General features: G+C 47.1%; 2 protein-coding genes and 1 long non-coding RNA gene across 11 annotated transcripts in view; 2 read left to right on the top strand and 1 right to left on the bottom strand.

The window, feature by feature from the left end:
* LOC138821749 (E3 ubiquitin-protein ligase CHFR-like) overlaps nucleotides 1-6,303 on the top strand; it is a 40,598-nt gene extending 34,295 nt beyond the window's left edge. For 4 of the 5 annotated variants that reach the window (XM_070014153.1, XM_070014156.1, XM_070014154.1 and 1 more), the window contains 3 exons: nucleotides 3,377-3,484; nucleotides 4,119-4,191; nucleotides 5,261-6,303. In XM_070014153.1, coding sequence (XP_069870254.1) covers nucleotides 3,377-3,484; nucleotides 4,119-4,191; nucleotides 5,261-5,303 — 224 coding nt within the window. In that variant the 3' untranslated portion in view covers nucleotides 5,304-6,303. The remainder of the gene's footprint in view (nucleotides 1-3,376; nucleotides 3,485-4,118; nucleotides 4,192-5,260) is intronic. The other variant, XM_070014155.1, reaches the window with a different exon arrangement.
* On the bottom strand, nucleotides 3,279-8,212 carry LOC138821751 (uncharacterized). Its single transcript, XR_011370208.1, has 4 exons — nucleotides 7,406-8,212; nucleotides 6,625-6,683; nucleotides 5,160-5,275; nucleotides 3,279-3,653 (listed from the first exon to the last, which is right to left on the bottom strand). It is a non-coding gene; the product is annotated as an uncharacterized lncRNA (long non-coding RNA).
* Nucleotides 8,213-8,420: 208 nt separating this feature from the next.
* Nucleotides 8,421-16,513, top strand: part of LOC138821748 (golgin subfamily A member 3) — a 47,848-nt gene continuing 39,755 nt past the window's right edge. For 2 of the 5 annotated variants that reach the window (XM_070014151.1, XM_070014146.1), the window contains exons 1-2: nucleotides 8,660-8,784; nucleotides 12,831-13,140. In XM_070014151.1, coding sequence (XP_069870252.1) covers nucleotides 13,011-13,140 — 130 coding nt within the window. In that variant the 5' untranslated portion in view covers nucleotides 8,660-8,784; nucleotides 12,831-13,010. Of the gene's footprint in view, nucleotides 8,522-8,659; nucleotides 8,785-9,097; nucleotides 9,251-11,896; nucleotides 12,184-12,830; nucleotides 13,141-16,513 lie in introns of those variants that run through there. The other 3 variants (XM_070014148.1, XM_070014149.1, XM_070014150.1) reach the window with 3 other exon arrangements.

The following is a 16,513-nucleotide window of genomic DNA, read 5'->3' as shown; positions in this document are numbered from 1 at the left end:
TAGATTTTCTGACACTTGGTGGATCATTACTTGGGAGAGTTGTGCCTTCTAGTGGAGCACATAGTTCCTGTGCAGTGAGATTATTGCCATTATGGGAAACTACGGAAATATTAAAAACAGTTTTTGTTTTTTTTTGGGGTCTGGTCGTGGGTCCTGAACTCTGGGCCTGGGCGCTGTCCCTCAGCTCTTCAGCTCAAGGCTAGCGCTCTACCACTTGAGCCACAGTGCCACTTCCGGCTTTTTTCTTTTTGCTTATGTGGTGCTGAGGAATTGAACCCAGGGCCTCATGCATGCAAGGCAAGCGCTCTACCACTGAGCCACCTTCCCAGCCCAATAAGCAGTTTTTTTCTAAAACAAAAATTATTATGAGAGAAAGACTTTAGAGGATTGAACTCTTTTTGGGTCTGGTCATGGGGCCTGAACTCTGGGCCTGGGTGCTGTTCCTCAGCTCTTCAGCTCAAGGCTAGCACTCTACCACTTGAGCCATAGCGCCACTTCTGGCTTTTTTCTTTTTGCTTAGTGCTGAGGAATCGAACCCAGGGCCTCATGCATGCAAGGCAAGTGCTCTACCACTGAGCCACCTTCCCAGCCCGAGAGGATTGAACTCTTAAGTCAAAATCCCTTTTGGCTGGTTCTATCTCAAGGACATGTTCTAGTGAATACCTGTCTGTCAGTGTTCATGTTTAGCATGACTACCACTTCCATCAGTTGCTTGGAATGCCTTTTGTTTTACAATGCATTCTTACTTTTTCAAGAATGATAAAGGCCCACAAAGAAAACAAGTCATCTCAGGATATGCAAAGGCTAAAATAAGTCACTGGAAACCCCCACATAAAAATGCCCAGGTGAGTGGTAGCTCAACGGGAGAGCCCTTGCCTCCATATGTGATGCCCTGGGTTCTCTCTCCAGCACTGCAACAACAGAAATGAGTAAATAAAAATAAAAACACTAAGCAAGGCACTGGTGGCTCACACATGTAATCCTACCTACTCAGGAGGCTCAGACCTGAGGATGGTGGTTGAAAGGCAGCCTGGGAAGGAAAGTGCATGAGACTTTTTGTTATTGTTGTTGGTTGTGGGGCTTGAACTCTGGGCCTGGGTGCTGTCCTTCAGCTCTTCAGTTCAAGGTGAGTGCTCTACCACTTGAGCTACAGTGCCACTTCCTGTTGGAGCTAAGAGTCTCTCACAGACTTTCCTGCCAGGTGGCTTTGAGTCTCCTGAGTAGCTAGGATTACAGGCGTTAGCCACCGAGCCCGGCTGTATGAGACTCTTTTTTTTTTTTTTTGGTAGTGGTCGTGGGGTATGAGACTTTTATATCCAATTAACAACCACAGATGGCTCAAAGTGATACAGCACTAGCCTTGAGCACGGACAGTGCCCGGGCCCTGAGTTGAAGCCCCAGGCCTGGTATACAAAAGACATATACACACACACACACACACACACACACGCACGCACGCACGCACTCTCTCTCTCTCTCTCTCTCTCTCTCTCTCTCTCTCTCTCTCTCTCAGCAAGAGGGTCCATTGTGGTGACACACTATAATCCCAGCTGTTTGTAAAGAAGATACAAGAGGATTGCAATTTTGAATCCCAGCTAGGCAAAAGTAACACATCTCATAAACAAGCTGGGGCTGGTAAGCTCCTAACTATAATCTTAGCTGAGATCTGAGGATCATAGTTCAAAGCTAGTCCTGCAGGAAGATTTTTGCGACTCTCATCTCCAATTAACCAACAAAAAACTGGAAGTGGATGTGTGGCTCAAATGGTATAGCTCCAGGCTTGAGCCCTAGTCCTGGTACATACACACATATGCCAAGCGTGGTGGTATCTGTAATCTCACCTCATGGGAAGATGAGGAAGGAAAAAAATCACGATCTGGATAAAAGAGCTAGGGGGGGGAAAAAACCTGAAGCAAAAAGACTTAGGTGGTTCCTAAGTCTTCCTAGCAGGTAAGAAGCCCTGAGTTTGAGCCACAGTTGTTCTCACTGATTCTCACCAAAAAAAAAAAAAAAAAATACCTCAAGAGAAAATATTGATTACAAGTTTCTTCTCCTCCTTTTTTATCCCCCCCTTTCTTTTCTTTTCTTTTTTTTTTTTTTTTTGGATTTTTTTCTTTTTTTTTAAATTTTATTTTATTTGTGAACATACTGTACAGAGGGGTTACAATTACATGGGCAGGATAATGCGTACATTTCTTACCAAGCATTGCAGCCTCCTCCTTTGGTTTACCCTTCACATCCCTTCCCAGCCTCCCCCCCATCTTTTCTTTTTTTGGGGGGGGGGTCCAGTTTGGGGCCTGAACTCTGGGCCTGGGCGCTGTCCCTCAGCTTTTTAGCTCAAGGCTAGTGCTCTACCACTTGAGCCACAGTGCCACCTCCGGCTTTTTTCTTTTTGCTTATGTGGTGCTGAGGAATCGAACCCAGGGCCTCAGGCATGCAAGGCAAGCGCTCTACCACTGAGCCACCTTCCCAACCCATCCCTATTGTTTTCTTGTTCTGGTCTTCGGGCTTGAACTCAGGGCATGGGCATTGTCCCTGAGCTTTTTTGCTCAAGTATTCTACTACTTGAGCCACACCTCCATTTCTATCATTTTGGTGGTTAATTGGAGCTAAGAGTCTCATGGTCTGGATGCCAGTGGCTCATACCTGTAATCCTAGCTACTCAGGAGGCTGAGATCTGAGGATCATGGTTCACAGCCAGCCCAGGCAGGAAAGTCCATGAGACTCTTATCTCCAAATAACTACCAGAAAACCTGAAGTGGTGCTGTGGCTCAAGTGGTAGAGTGCTAGTCTTGAGCTGAAGAGCTCAGGGACAGTGCCCAGGCCCACAGCTCAAGCCCCACAACTGCCAATTAAAAAAAAAAAAAAAAAAAGAGTCTCATGGACTTTCCTGCCCAGACTGGCTTTGAACCACAATCTTCAGATATTAGCTAGGGATTACAGGCTAAGCCACTATTGTCCAGCTCTTAACATATTTATGGATTTTTTTTGGGGGGGGGAGGTTGTCGGCCTGGGTACTGTCCCTCAGCTCTTCAGCTCAAGGCTAGCGCTCTACCACTTGAGCCACAGCATCACTTCCAGCTTTTTCTGTTTATGTGGTGCTGAAGAATCGAACACAGGGCCTCATGCATGCAAGGCAAGCACTCTACCACTGAGCCACATTAAAAATTTTTTAATCCATGTGGGATTACTTTGCTAATAGAAAATAAATTGATTTTGCTGTTTTCCAAATGTATAACCCATCATTCCACCTCATTTATGGATCAATGGAGCCCATATTTTAAAGTATTGATTTTATTCTGCTAGTTAGAAAATGACGTCCACTATGTTACTTGAGCCTGTGTGCTCTATCTACATGAGGCTATGTTCCCTTCAGATTACAGAGTTACTGGAAACACTGTGTTATGTTACTGCTGTGGCCTTCGCAGCTTCCGAGAGCTGACCTATCAGTATCGGCAGAACATTCCTGCTTCTGAGTTGCCAGGTAAGGTGTCCACAACTCCAGGTCTGTCTTAATTGGCTTCTTGATCTGTGTATAACAGATGTTCAGTTTGGGCCTTGGTGCAGTGCTCATCATAGAATGAAAGTCCCAAGCTTACGCCTGTCATCTTAGCTACTCAGGAGGCTGTGATCTGAGGATCCTGGTTCAAAGCCTGCCCAGGAAGGAAAATCTGTGAGACTCTTTTTCTCCAATTAACTACCAGAAAACTGAAAGTGGCACTGTGGCTCAAAGTGGTAGAGCACTAATGTTGAGTGAAAAAGCTCAGGCCCTGAGTTCAAGCCCCATGACGAACAACAACAAAAAGAATAAAAGTCCCACATGACAAGGAGATGGGCACCTGAGCGTCAAGGTGCTATTTACTATAGGACTAGATTTTTGTCACTGCTGGCCAAGGCAATGCTGTTTTCTAAAGCAAAGATGTCAATCTGATCATTGGAATACTTTCATTTCCTAGATTTGGTTTTCAGCTACATTTGTTTTTCCTTTCCTTAATTCCTAGCATGGTCTGAGGAAACTTGCACTGAGAGGTTCATCATAGTTCTGCTTACACATTCAATTAGCTAGCTGTGTGGCTACATATGATCCCTAATGTGGGTGTGCATCTTCTCTTTTTCAGTGGCTGTAACATCCCGTCCTGACTGCTACTGGGGCCGCAACTGCCGCACTCAGGTGAAGGCTCACCATGCAATGTAAGTCAGGCTGAGGGTACAGCCAGCGAAAGGTTCTTGAGATTCAGGAAGGCAATGAAAACAGTCAACTCCGTTTAAATATGGATTAATTTGAGATCTGGGACGTAGCTCAGTGGTAGAGATCTTGATATTGGTTTAAGACTTGGGTGTACTGTAATAATCCTATACTTCTATAAAGTCACCTAGCATGTAAAATACTATCTTCATGTAGAAATTCTCCTTATTTCCTGAGGTATTGGTGTACACATGTCTACCTTCCACCTCTGTGTTGTCATCTCTGGGGTCATTTTATCCCAGGTCTGATAGCATCTGGAACACAGCTGCCACATATTCAAGGGTTAGATCTTTGTTTTTTTGTTCTTTTGTCAGTCTTGGGACTTGAACTCAGGGCCTGGGTACTATCCCTGAGGTGCTTTTGCTCAAGGCTAGCACTCTACCACTTGAGCCACAGCGCCACTTCCTACATAACTGAGGTTATGTAGTACCCAGTGCTTCATGCATGCTAGACAGGCAGTCTACCATTAAGCCATATTCCCAGCCCCAGGGTAAGTGGCTGTGGTTGCTGGTAATGTTCATCCTATGCTACATGTCCTATTCACACATTCACATAAGGCTGTGACAACTGGTCCTCATAGTATGAGTGTATTTGAGAGCAGTATAACTTGGCCACTCCCTACCACCACCACCATGGTGTCTTTGGTGCGATCTTTATTTATTTTTAATTATGTGGTGCTGAGGAATCAAACTCAGGGCCTCATGCTTGCCAGGTAAGCACTCTACCACTGAGCCCTATTACCAGTCCTTCAGTGTGGTCTTTAAGTGATGTTTACAGCAATGTCTGTGTTGCCCTGTTAGGTCAGAACTTAGCAGTAATCTTTGCCCTGTTTTTAAAAAAGTGGCATGACCACTTATTCATAGCTGATCAAATCAATCGTTTCAAATTGAAGTAGTTGTGCTGGTATACCTACCTAGGATTCTCACATGGTTCTTCCAGTGTGGAGTTTCACAGTCCTTTATTTGAACACTTCTCTGATATTCTTTGTATGATTTGGACATTTTCTTCCTGCAGGAAATTCAATCACATCTGTGAACAGACGAGGTTCAAGAACTGATCATCTGAACTGAGCATTGGGGAGACATGCAGACAGCTGTTGAGCCCTGGAGACAGTGATACCATGTGTAAACACTTTTTAAGGGCATTTCTGTAGTTTCCCCTAAGTGGTGCTGGGGTGTCTGGCCAAGGCACTATGATGTGACTTTTTCTTTTGTGGTTTTTACCCCAAAGTGAGACTCCTTGGCCAACTGAAAACTTCCTGTCAGCTCTCCCCTCCTGCAGGGACAATGACAGTGCAGATTTGTGCTTTTGTACCTTTCCCACAACTACAGTTGAACTGGGAATCTCTTTTCAGGAAAAGATTGATGGGAGAAAGGAGGAGGCTTATCAGAGCATACTGTTTAAGCAAAGGGAGCTTAAGTTTACAGCCTGTATGATGTACAGATTATTCTGCTGTTGGGATATCACAGCCTTTTATATATTTTTATTTTAATAGGTTTGGTGCTTCTAATAAGATTTAAATATCACAAACTAGCACAAATAATATAATTTATAATTTACAAATTGAGATTGGTGATAGTATAATATTTGAAAGAATGAACATGTTTTTATTAAAAAAAAATCATTTGTCCAAAACTGCTAACCCTGGATGTGGATGTCAACTTAGCAGCTGAGTGTGTGAGTGGAGTTTCAGCTCCCTAGCACAGGGCTGGCCCTGCTTCTGGTGGAAGAGCCCCCTGGTTAGACCCCCACCCACAGAGCTCTTGATGGGGGTTGTGGAGGCTTGCCTGCCCCCTCCCCTCCCTTTCTTGCTACATTAGGTTTGCCATGTCATCTGGAATAATACTTGAAAAGTTGTTTTTTTGTAAAAAATGAAAGGGGTTCTTTTTTAATCTTTCCTTGAAATCACCTGTTACGTTTGTCAACTTTTTTGCTTCTTCTCAGGAATACAATTTTCAACTGTTGTCTTGCTCTTGATAGAAACTGAGAGGCAGCACTGTATTGGTGGGAGAAAGTTCTCTTTTTTGATTCTAATAAACAAGCTGTGTTTGTTTTTATCCTTTGTGTTAGGTTTGTGTGGGGAGCTGTAGTGGAGTTAGGTTCTGTGGAAGTTTACTAGTTAATTACTACTTGTAATGTCTCTTATTGCCTTCTAGTCTCACAGTAACATGAGTCACATGGGGTCAAGTTAGGTCCCAAACCTGACTATTAGGGACTAACAGGGACCCAGGGTACTCTTCATTCCACTGAACCCTCTTTGTCCAGTGTAGATAGGTTTGTTTTCTGTAGCCAGGAAGGGAGAGCTGCTGTGTCTGAGTCCTAAAAAGTGAGCATTTAGGGACTGGGAAGGTGGCTGAGTGGTAGAGTGCTTGCCTTACATGCATGAGGCCGTGGATTCGATTCCTCAGCACCACATAAGCAGAAAAAGCCCCATGACCTACAAACAAAAAGAAAAAAAAAAGTGAACATTCATCCTCCATCTCTGAAAGGCAAAAATGAATGTAAGGACCAGAAAATTCAGTAACTTTCAGTAATCTAGCGTTAGGTCTCAATATTTCTTTTTTTTGGGTCCTGTCGTGGGCCTAAACTCTGGGCCTGGGCGCTGTCCCTCAGCTCTTCAGCTCAAGGCTAGTGCTCTACCATTTGAGCCACAGCACCACTTCTGGCTTTTTTTTTTCTGCTTATGTGGTGCTGAGGAATCGAACCCAGGGCCTCATGCATGCAAGGCAAGCGCTCTACCACTGAGCCACCTTCCCAGCCCCAGCCCTTAATATTTCTTAAGAGGAAGGACAGCTCCAGCGCTATTGCATCCCTGGTCCAAGGGGATTCTGTGGTATTTCTGAGCATATGGTGGTCAGAATGGAGCCTGGATCCAGTTCTAATGGGAGAGAGCCTTGGGCCTGGGCAGTGGTTTCTGGGTGTGGTCCGAACTGCCTGATTATAGGACTCATGGGCTCTTTATAATTTTCTATACTTCCTCTTTCTCCCAACCCCCACAATCACCACCAGCTAAAGGCAGCCACTCTAACTGATCCTACCACAGGGCCACCGGGAGAGCCAGTACTGTTAAAAGCACAATCGTTATTTTTAAAACCACAGAGTTATATTGAAGTCAGAGGGCAGTACTCTACACCTGGTCTAAGCCCCTAGGGTACTTACCCATTTTACTGTGTGTGGATGATCCAAACCACCACGCACACCTGCCTTCTGGGTCTTCACCATCTTAGGCATGACCTTTCTGTCAATCTTGACCTTTCCTTCCCTCACCTGGACCCTGCCTCCCATCTGCTGCCCCTGCTCCCAGTGCTTCCTCAGGCCTGCAGCTGTGCTGGCTTGGGCTGGGAGTCGCAGCTCGCCTGCCTGCCCACCCTCCGACCCCACTCAGGCTCGGCTCCCCGCCCCCGCGGGGCGTGAACCGGGACTGCGAAAGCCTCTGGCACAACCCCGGATGCAGAGGCTGCGGTGGGGCCTGAACTAATGGCGGGGTCTCCCGCTCCGCCGGGCGCCGCCCCTCAGCCCCTCGGCTCCTCAGCTCCAGGCTGGCGCTCCAGCGCTCGCCCCAGCCACTCCCGGGGGCGGCCGGCTCTGTAGGCACGCGTGCTGCGGCCCTCGGGCCTCGCGGTCCGGGGGTCGAACCCGGGCCCTGCGCTTGCCGGACGCGCGCGCTCTCTCCCCGAGCTGCGCCTCAGCCCGAGTCGCGCATCTCGGGGTCCCGGCTTCCAGGGCTTTCTGTGGGCCCCGGCCGGGCCGGTCGTGAGCGGCCGCGCGCGCGCCCCGTGTCGTCGTGAGACTGTGTATGTAGTGGCACCGGGTTCAGGGAGAACACTCCAGGAGACTCGCCAAGCCCCAACCGAACCGGCCTGGAGAACCACCCGGGGAGGGCGTGAGGCCGTGCGGAGCCGCGAACCGCAGCAACGACCCAAAGAGGACCGGGCGCTTCGCGGGGCGCTCGCGGCCACCGCCGCCCTCCCCGGAGGGCGCGGCACGCCCAGAACGGGAGGCGTCCGGAAGTAGGTGTCGGCCCCAGGAACCGCGAGGCGTGGGGCGGGGCCGCGGCGGCGGACACGCCCACCGAGGGGCGGGGAGATGCTGGCCTCGCCCGGCGCCCCGAGGCTGGGGCGGGCGAGGACGCGGAGAGCCTGGCCACGCCACTTCCGCCGGAAGTGGTGTGGCCTGGTTTCCTGCCCGTGTCGGTCCGGCGCGTCTGGAAGTTGTGTTTTCGCGGAGTAAGGCTGCGAAATCTCCCAGTCACTTTCTGGAGTTCGCCTCTGACAGGTGCGGAGCGAGCTCGGCCCCGGGCCCGGCTCGAGGAGCCCGTGGCGGGCAGGGGAGGAGGTCTCCCCTCCGGAACGGAGGACGCGCGCCCCGGCTGTTTCCGGGGAGCCCGCGGCCGGCGCCCCGCCGCGCCCCGCCTCTCGTGCGGCCACGTCTACCGGAGCCGCAGGGTCCCGGCGCTGAGGGAGCGTCGGCGGCCTTGGGCGCGGCGAGGGCCCCGGGCCGGTCTCTCTGCGGCGGCAGGGCCGGGAGCCTCCGGCGAGGTGCGCGGGGCGGAGGCCGAGGGAGGAGGGGGCCGCGCGGGCCGCGGGCCGCGCCGAGCGGGGTCCTGGAGGCCCGGTCCGGAGCCGCCCCGGGCCAGCCTTCCTCTGGCTCCCGCCGCGCCCGTGGGGTGCGGGCTCCGAGGCGGCCGCAGGCGGCGGCTGGCGGCGGGCACTTCCCCCAGCCGAGGCGTCTCGGTTCGGGGGCTCCGGGTGGGACGGCGCCAGTCGCCGTCATCCGCGTCAGTCAGGTGACAGAGCCCGTCCCTCCCCGGAGTGCCGGCGCGCCGGTGCGTGCCGCCCTGTGCGGTGCACGTCCTGGGCTAGTGTTGAGGCCATGTAGTTCCTGCCTCACCCACCTTCTGGAGATGGACACAGGCCACGCATGGAAGGCCATTGTTCAGAGGAGACTGAGTGATGGTTGGGTGGGTTCAATGTATGCGGGCTTACTGGAAAGCCTGTGGAGGAGGTGAGTTGTGGACCACGACAAGAAATTGCCTTACAGAACTTTCCAGAAGAATGTTTTCGACAGAACAGGCAATGTGGAGGCACTGTTGAGATCCACTGTGTTTCTGGGTACAGAATATCGCTGAGGGGTTTTGAGAAACGAGGAAGTGGTAATGGTGCCGGTGCAAACGTCGGCAGGAGACACATGAATGTGGCTTTAGCGTTCAGGATAAGAAGTTTGTACTAAATTGTCGGTAGGACATTGTAAACCATTTATAGGTACCGGTAGCCTTTGCCTTTGTAACCCTTTAGTAGCTTACAGTTAAAGAACACCTTGAATGACAAGAAAAGGAAATAAAAATCATCTGACATCATTCAGATGCAAAGTCTTAATAAATATTGAGCTCTCTCAAGTAAAAATATCTTCAGTTGGCTTTGCAGCAGTTGAAGGAAAACTAACACAACTAATTACACTGTTTACTCAAGGTATGCACAGACCTGTTCCTTATTGCAGTCAATCCTAGCAGATATTTTGTCTTAATTTTTCATTGTTTTTTATTGAAGTAACAGGCTAAAAGTGGTTCAAAAATCTGCCCAAGCTTTCATGACCAGGTTGTCAGAGTCAGGATGTAAGGCAGATGTTTAGGCTCCTAAGCCTAGCCTTCATGTCCTGCTGAACAGTGACCTATAAGGTTGGTCTTTTTTTGGGGGGGGAGGGAGTGGTGTCAGTCCTAGGGCTTGAACTCAGGGCCTGGGTGCTGTTCCTTAGCACTTTTTGCTCAAGATTAGTACTCTATCACTTGAGCCACAGATCTACCCCTGGCTTTTTGCTGATTAGTAAGGGTCTTACTAATCACTTGCCTGGGCTGCTTCTTACTGTGATCCTCAGATCTTAGTCTCCTGAGTAGCTAGGATTATAAGTAGGAGCCACCAGTTCATGGCCAAGGCTGGCCTTTGGTTTTTGATTATGTACAACCCTAATTGCTTTTATATAGTGGTATAGACTCAACCAGATACTTTTCTCAGGAAGTCAAGTTTTGTATTTGGTTTACCAGTTCTATTTGCCCATAGGACTAGACTAACTGGTTGTTGGAGAGTGGTGTGTGTGTGTATATGCTTGTGTGTTGAATTAATAGATTCTACTGGGTAGAGGAAGCTGGAAGTCCTGTAGTCCCTGATATGATAGTTTCTCATGTGAACTCGCTTGACATCAGGCAAGTTATGAAAAGTTATCATAGTTTTGCCTTATGTTTGTCATCTAGGAAACAAGTGGAAGTGGTGAAAGGTAATAGCGTAATGAATTTGACCACTTTATTAAAAAAGACAAATGGAAAGAGGCGCTGTGGCTCAAGCGGTAGAGCGCTCACCTTGAGCTGAAGAGTGCAGGAACAGTGCCCAAGCCCAGAGTTCAAGCCCCTCGACCTAAAAAAAAAAAAAAAAAGTTTTAGCCGGGCACTGGTGGCTCACGCCTGTAATCCTAGCTACTCAGGAGGCTGAGATCTGAGGATCACAGTTCAAAGCCAGCCCGGGCAGGAAAGACTGTGAGACTCCTATCTCCAATAACCACCAGAAAACCGGAAGTGGCACTGTAGCTCAAGTGGTAGAGCGCTCGCCTTGAGCTGAAGAGCTGAGGGACAGCGCCCAGGCCCAGAGTTCAAGCCCCACGACCGACAAAAAAAAAAGACAAATGGAGTGCATATTGCTAATAATAGCTTTCTGTAACACACCTGCAGCTGTATGATCCTCTTCGTTGCACAAAATTTCTCCTATCTGGAGTCTGAGGTAATGTTAACCCTGGACAAGTGACCTGTGTTAAGTATAAAACTCAAGGGATAGTGAGGATAGACAGAGAATGGCAATTTATCCCCCTTAGAAAAGAAGTACCATTGCCAAAAGCCACGCTAGGCAGAATCTGTGTTTTAGCTTTTGAAGGAACTGCTTGTGATCAGGATGGTCTTCATGAGTTACTAGAGTAAGTTACAGTCTTAGGCCCCCATATTCTGGAGCCTTGCACCATCCTATTTCTGAAGAGAGGAAGCACTGCTTTGGAGTCAGGTGTCCTGCTTAGCAAGATGTCAAAGTAAGTGATGGTCTTGGGCTGGACAGCAGATGCATTTGTCTTTTAGTGTGACACTATCAATGGGACTTGAGTATTGTTGGCTGATGTTCATCTTTCCTGGAAACACTTAGGTGTGAGCCTTGTCAGTATTTGCCTCTGAGGCACATTGTGGAATTCTTGACTGCTCTCTTCTATATATTTCTGTAGGTAAGTGTGGGCCCATGCCATACTGCTTCTCTCCCTCACTAGATGACATCACTTCTCTAGGCTGTGGCCCTTGTGTGTTACTCTTCTAGTTTATAAATCCTAGAGCCAGTTTTTGTCCTTTGTTGGAACTGGAGTTTCCAGGCACTTAGGGGTAGGTAAGGGGTAGATTTTCTGCATTTGAAAAGGCATGGTTTTTGTTTAAGGTTCACATACTTTTTTAATTTTGTTTTGAAAACATTAGCTTAGTTAAGGACTAGAACTTGAGCTGAACTAATGGTTAATCTGTGTTGAATGCCTCTACGGTAGCAGGTATTTGAGCTGATGGGGCAACAGACTTGGATGGTAACAGACTTTGGAGGATATCTGCAGTGTGATGTGCTATAGAAGAAGCACATAAGGAATACAACAATAAAGAGAGTGGACATAGCTTTTTACTTGAGAGACCAAGAGAAATGTCATAGGCAGTGCCTTATGTGGATGTGGAAGGTGGATGTTTGCATTTTCAGCACAGAGACTTCTCTTCAGTCAGTTACACGTGGTGATTTTTGACATTGCTATCCCACAGGGCAGAAGCAAAGCAGAGTGCTAAGATTATGTTTTTGCTAAGAAAATATTTTTTTTCTTTTTTTGATCGGTTGTGGGGCTTGAACTCTGGGCTTGGATGCTGTCCTTACGCTTTTCAGCTCAAGGTGAGTGCTCTACCGCTTGAACCACAGCGCCACTTCCAAATATTTTGTTTTCTATTGTGTATATTCTTACACAGTTGTTTGTAATTCATCTGTCCTTGAAGTGGTGAACCTGTGATGAAAGAACCACTTTGGGCTTTATCTTGTTTTGTGAGGATCTTCCTCACAGTATCATCCTGATGTTACTAATACACCACTAGCTATATCTTGGGAATGACTGAGGTTGCAGGCTTAGTGGGTGTTGCAATAGTTTCCACAGAACATCCTGTGAAATGGAAATGTCTTTTCAGAGTGGTCTGGAATACTTAAATGCTTACCCAGGGTCAATTCATCACCTTACTCAGCTAAAAAAATCTCCTCACGGTCTGGGAAGGTAGAGTGCTTGCCTTGTATGCATGAGGTCCTGAGTTCAATTCCTCACCATCACGTAAGTGGAAAAAGACAGAAGTGGTGCTGTGGCTCAACTGGTAGAGCTCTAGAGCTCTAGAGCTGAGGGACAGCGCTCAGGTCCAGAGTTCAAGCCCCATGACCGACCGAAAAAAAAGCAAAAGAAAATCTCCCCAAGCATGAGAGATGTTGATGATTGTAGAGACAAGAATGAGACTGAACTTGTATCTCACAAATTTTTTTTTCTCTTTTCCTCCTACTAGGTATAATTTTGACTGCTTTCTCTTCAAGCCACTTATGAGACTTTAAATCTTGCCCTAAAAATGGAAAATGGAGTAAGATCTTTCCCAGGAACTCTGGGCTACTGCTGATGGCAGAAATTGAACTTGCTCCAGGGTCACTTGTAGCCCCTCAGTGACAGCTTAGCCTGGACCATCCTGATCATGGACAGTGGGTCAGCTAAGCAAGATGGCCTCTGGGAGGACAGCTCCAGCAGTGGTACTTCTGTTGCCTCTGAAGCCCCCTTGAAGCCCCTGAGCTCAGTGTCACCTGACCAACTAGACTCAACTCAGCGTAAGTCATACTCCACATCCTTCCAGTATTTCACTTCTGTGCACAAGGATGTGGTCAGCTTGTGTTTTGGAGGAGGGCATAAACTTTCATTGGATTTGTTAATAATCTTATACTTTAAAAATTTTTTAAGTTTGGTGCTAATTTCAGATCAAGCATCATCCATATTCAACATAACAAAAGCTACTTATTTGGTTGTGCACCATATACCCCTACTGGCTTTGGTGGTCTCATAGACTTTCCTTCTTGGGCTGGCTTTGAATCTCAATCCTCAGTTCTTCACCTCCTGAGTAGCCAGCATTGCAGGTGTGAGCCACTGGCACCCAACTGGTTGTTTAAGTTTAAAAGTTCAACAGAGACCTAAGGGCCCCTAAATTATATTTTTTCTGTTGGTTACTGTGTTATTTGTGCATCCAAAGTAGAGGCTGGTTATTCTTTCATTTTCCATGTCATGCTCAGTCAGGAGCCAGCACCGCTTTAAAATTATGTTCTACTTTACTAGCAAAAACTGATTTCTAATTCTCATAAAATCATGTTTGAGCATTTAACATAAGCTTGTTGATTCTTGTTACATAAATGCCAGGTGAAGCAGGCTTTATCCTGAGATAATGGATTCTTGAACAGACAAAGTGCCAGTCTTAGAAAATTTGCCACTGTAGAACATACACAAGGTGGTTGAAAAAATTAAAAGAAATGATACATATAATATGCCATTGGAGATGAGATGTTGAACACTTAGTGGTTCAACACTTGCCTAACTCTTGAACTCTGACACTCAGTGTTCTAGTAAATACGGTGTTTTGTCATCTGTCTTTATTTTGTTTTTTTTTGTAATTAAGTTTGTGTTTAAAACAATGACATCTTAGTATTAATTATTTTTGTTGTTTAAATGGAAGGTTTAGAGATTCACCCATCAGAAAATAGTACTGACCCAAGTAACCTATAACAATGCAAGACTTCTCCCCCAACCTCCCATTAGTAAAGTTGACATGCTGTCATCTGTGTCCTAGAGCAAAGAGGTATCTTTGTTATTGGTGGATCTTTTCTGGATACTTTCTTCATATGTTTGGGGTCTAATGCAAGTTTGGAACCTGCTGTGCTTGGGAGCCCTTTAGAACCTTTCCTACCTCACTACTGACTAGTTCACCCACCAGGGAAACACTGCAGGTAATTTAATTATAAGAAATCTCTGTCTCACACCTGTAAATCTTGGGCTACTCAGGAAGCTGAGATCAGGAGAATTGAAGTTCTAAGCCAGCCTGGTCAGAAACGTTCACCAAGTTTCATCTTCAGAATAATCAGCAAAAGGCAGGGCTGTAGCCACGGCACAAGTGGTAAAATGTCAGTGAGCAAAGAAGCTGAGCAAGCCAGAAATCCTGAGTTCAAACTCAGGCAGTTTTGTTTTCTTTTTTTTCTTTTTATGTGTGCTGGTCCTAGGGCTTGAACTTGGGGCTTAGACATTGTTCCTGAGCTTTTCTCCTCAAAGCTAGGGCTCTACCACGTTGAGCCACATTTCCTCTCCCAGTTTTCTAGTGGTTAATTGGGGATAAGACTTTCCTGCCTGGGTTGGCTTTGAGCCATGATCCTTAGATCTCAGCCTCCTAAGTAGCTAGAACACAGTGGTGTGCTACCAGCACCTGGTGGTATAGGTAATTTTTAAAATTTTTTTTAAATTAATTGGTCAGTCGTGGGGCTGGAACTCTAGGCCTGGGCACTGTCCCTAGTTCTTCAGCTCAAAGCGAGTGCTCTACTGCTTGAGCCACAGCACTACTTCTGGTTTTCTAGTGGTTTATTGGAGATAAGAGTCTCACAGACTTTCCTTCCTGAGCTGGCTTTGAACCGTGATCCTCAGATCTCAGCCTTCTGAGTAGCTAGGATTACAGGTGTGAGCTACTGGTGCCCAGTGGTACAGGCAATTTTTTAAAAGTTGTGGGGGTTTTTTTGGAGGGAGGAGTGCCTATACTAGGGCTTGAACTTACAGCTTGGGGACTGCCACTTAGCTGTTGTGCTCAAGACTAGTGCTCTACCACTTAAGACACAGCTTTACTGATTAATAGGGATACCCAGGCTAGATTCCAACTGTGATCCTCAAAGATCAGTCTCCTCAGAACCTAAATTACACTTAGCAGTGCCCTGCTATTTTCTTATTCTTTGAGAAGGAAATACATTTATGCATAGTAATATTACTGGATGAGACTGAATTTGGCATGAGCGTAAAGTCACTGTTGTTTAAACCTAAGTGTTTTTTTTTTGTGGTTTTTTTTTTTTTTTTGCCGGTTGTGGGGCCTGAACTCCGGGCCTGGGTGTTGTCCCTGAGCTCTTCAGCTCAAGGCTAGCACTCTACCACTAGAGCCACAGTGCCACTTCCAGCTTTTTCTGCTTATGTGGTGCTGAGGAATTGAACTCTGGGCCTCATGCATGCGAGGCAAGCGCTCTACCACTGAGCCACCTTCCCAGCCCAAACCTAAGTATTTTTAACTTAACTGGTAGTTAAGACTTGTGTCTTTACTTGTGCAGAATTTTTCTGCTCAAATTACCTCTTGGCCTTAAGATTTTTTGTTCTGGAGAATATAAGCTTTAAAAAAAAATTATTGTAAAGGTGATGAATGGGGGTTACAGTTACATAAGTAAGGTAATGAGTACATTTCTTTTTAAACCCTTGTTAACTCCTCCCTCATAATTCTCCCCTCTCCCCTCTCAAATATAAACTTGAACTCTGAGCCTGGGAGCTGTCCCTGAGCTCTTCAGTGAGTCCTCTACCACTTGAGCCACAGTGCCACTTCTGGTTTTCTAGTGGTTCATTGGAGATAATAGTCTCAAGGACTTTCCTGCCTGGGCTGGCTTTGAACCACAATCCTCAGATCTCAGCCGCCTGACCAAAGATTTCTTTTTTTTTTTTGGTCCGATAGTGGGGCCTGAACTCTGGGCCTGGGCGCTGTCCCTCAGCTCTTCGGCTCTACCACTTGAGCCACAGCGCCACTTCCGGCTTTTTTCTTTTTGCTTATGTGGTGCTGAGGAATCAAACCCAGGGTCTCATGCATGCAAGGCAAGCGCTCTACCACTGAGCCACCTTCCCAGCCCAATGACCAAAGATTTCTTATTCTTATTTAAATTAAAAAGAAACAGTATTTAAATTCTACAGCCCCTGCTGGGAAGATGGCTCAGTGGTAGAGCGCTTGCCTTGCATACCTGAGGCCCTGGGTTCGATTCCTCAGCACCACATAAGCAAAAAGAAAAAAGCTGGAAGTGGTGCTGTGGCTCAAGTAGTAGAGCGCTAGCCTTGAGCTGAAGAGCTGAGGGACAGCGCCCAGGCCCAGAGTTCAGGCCCCACGACCGGACCCCCCCCCAAAAAAAAATTGTACAGCCCCTGAATGGA

The sequence above is a fragment of the Dipodomys merriami genome, unplaced genomic scaffold (assembly GCF_024711535.1).
Source record: "Dipodomys merriami isolate MVZ:Mamm:240054 unplaced genomic scaffold, mDipMer1.0.p SCAF_935, whole genome shotgun sequence".
Taxonomy (NCBI): domain Eukaryota; kingdom Metazoa; phylum Chordata; class Mammalia; order Rodentia; family Heteromyidae; genus Dipodomys; species Dipodomys merriami.
This window is presented reverse-complemented; position numbering and strand designations above follow the sequence as displayed.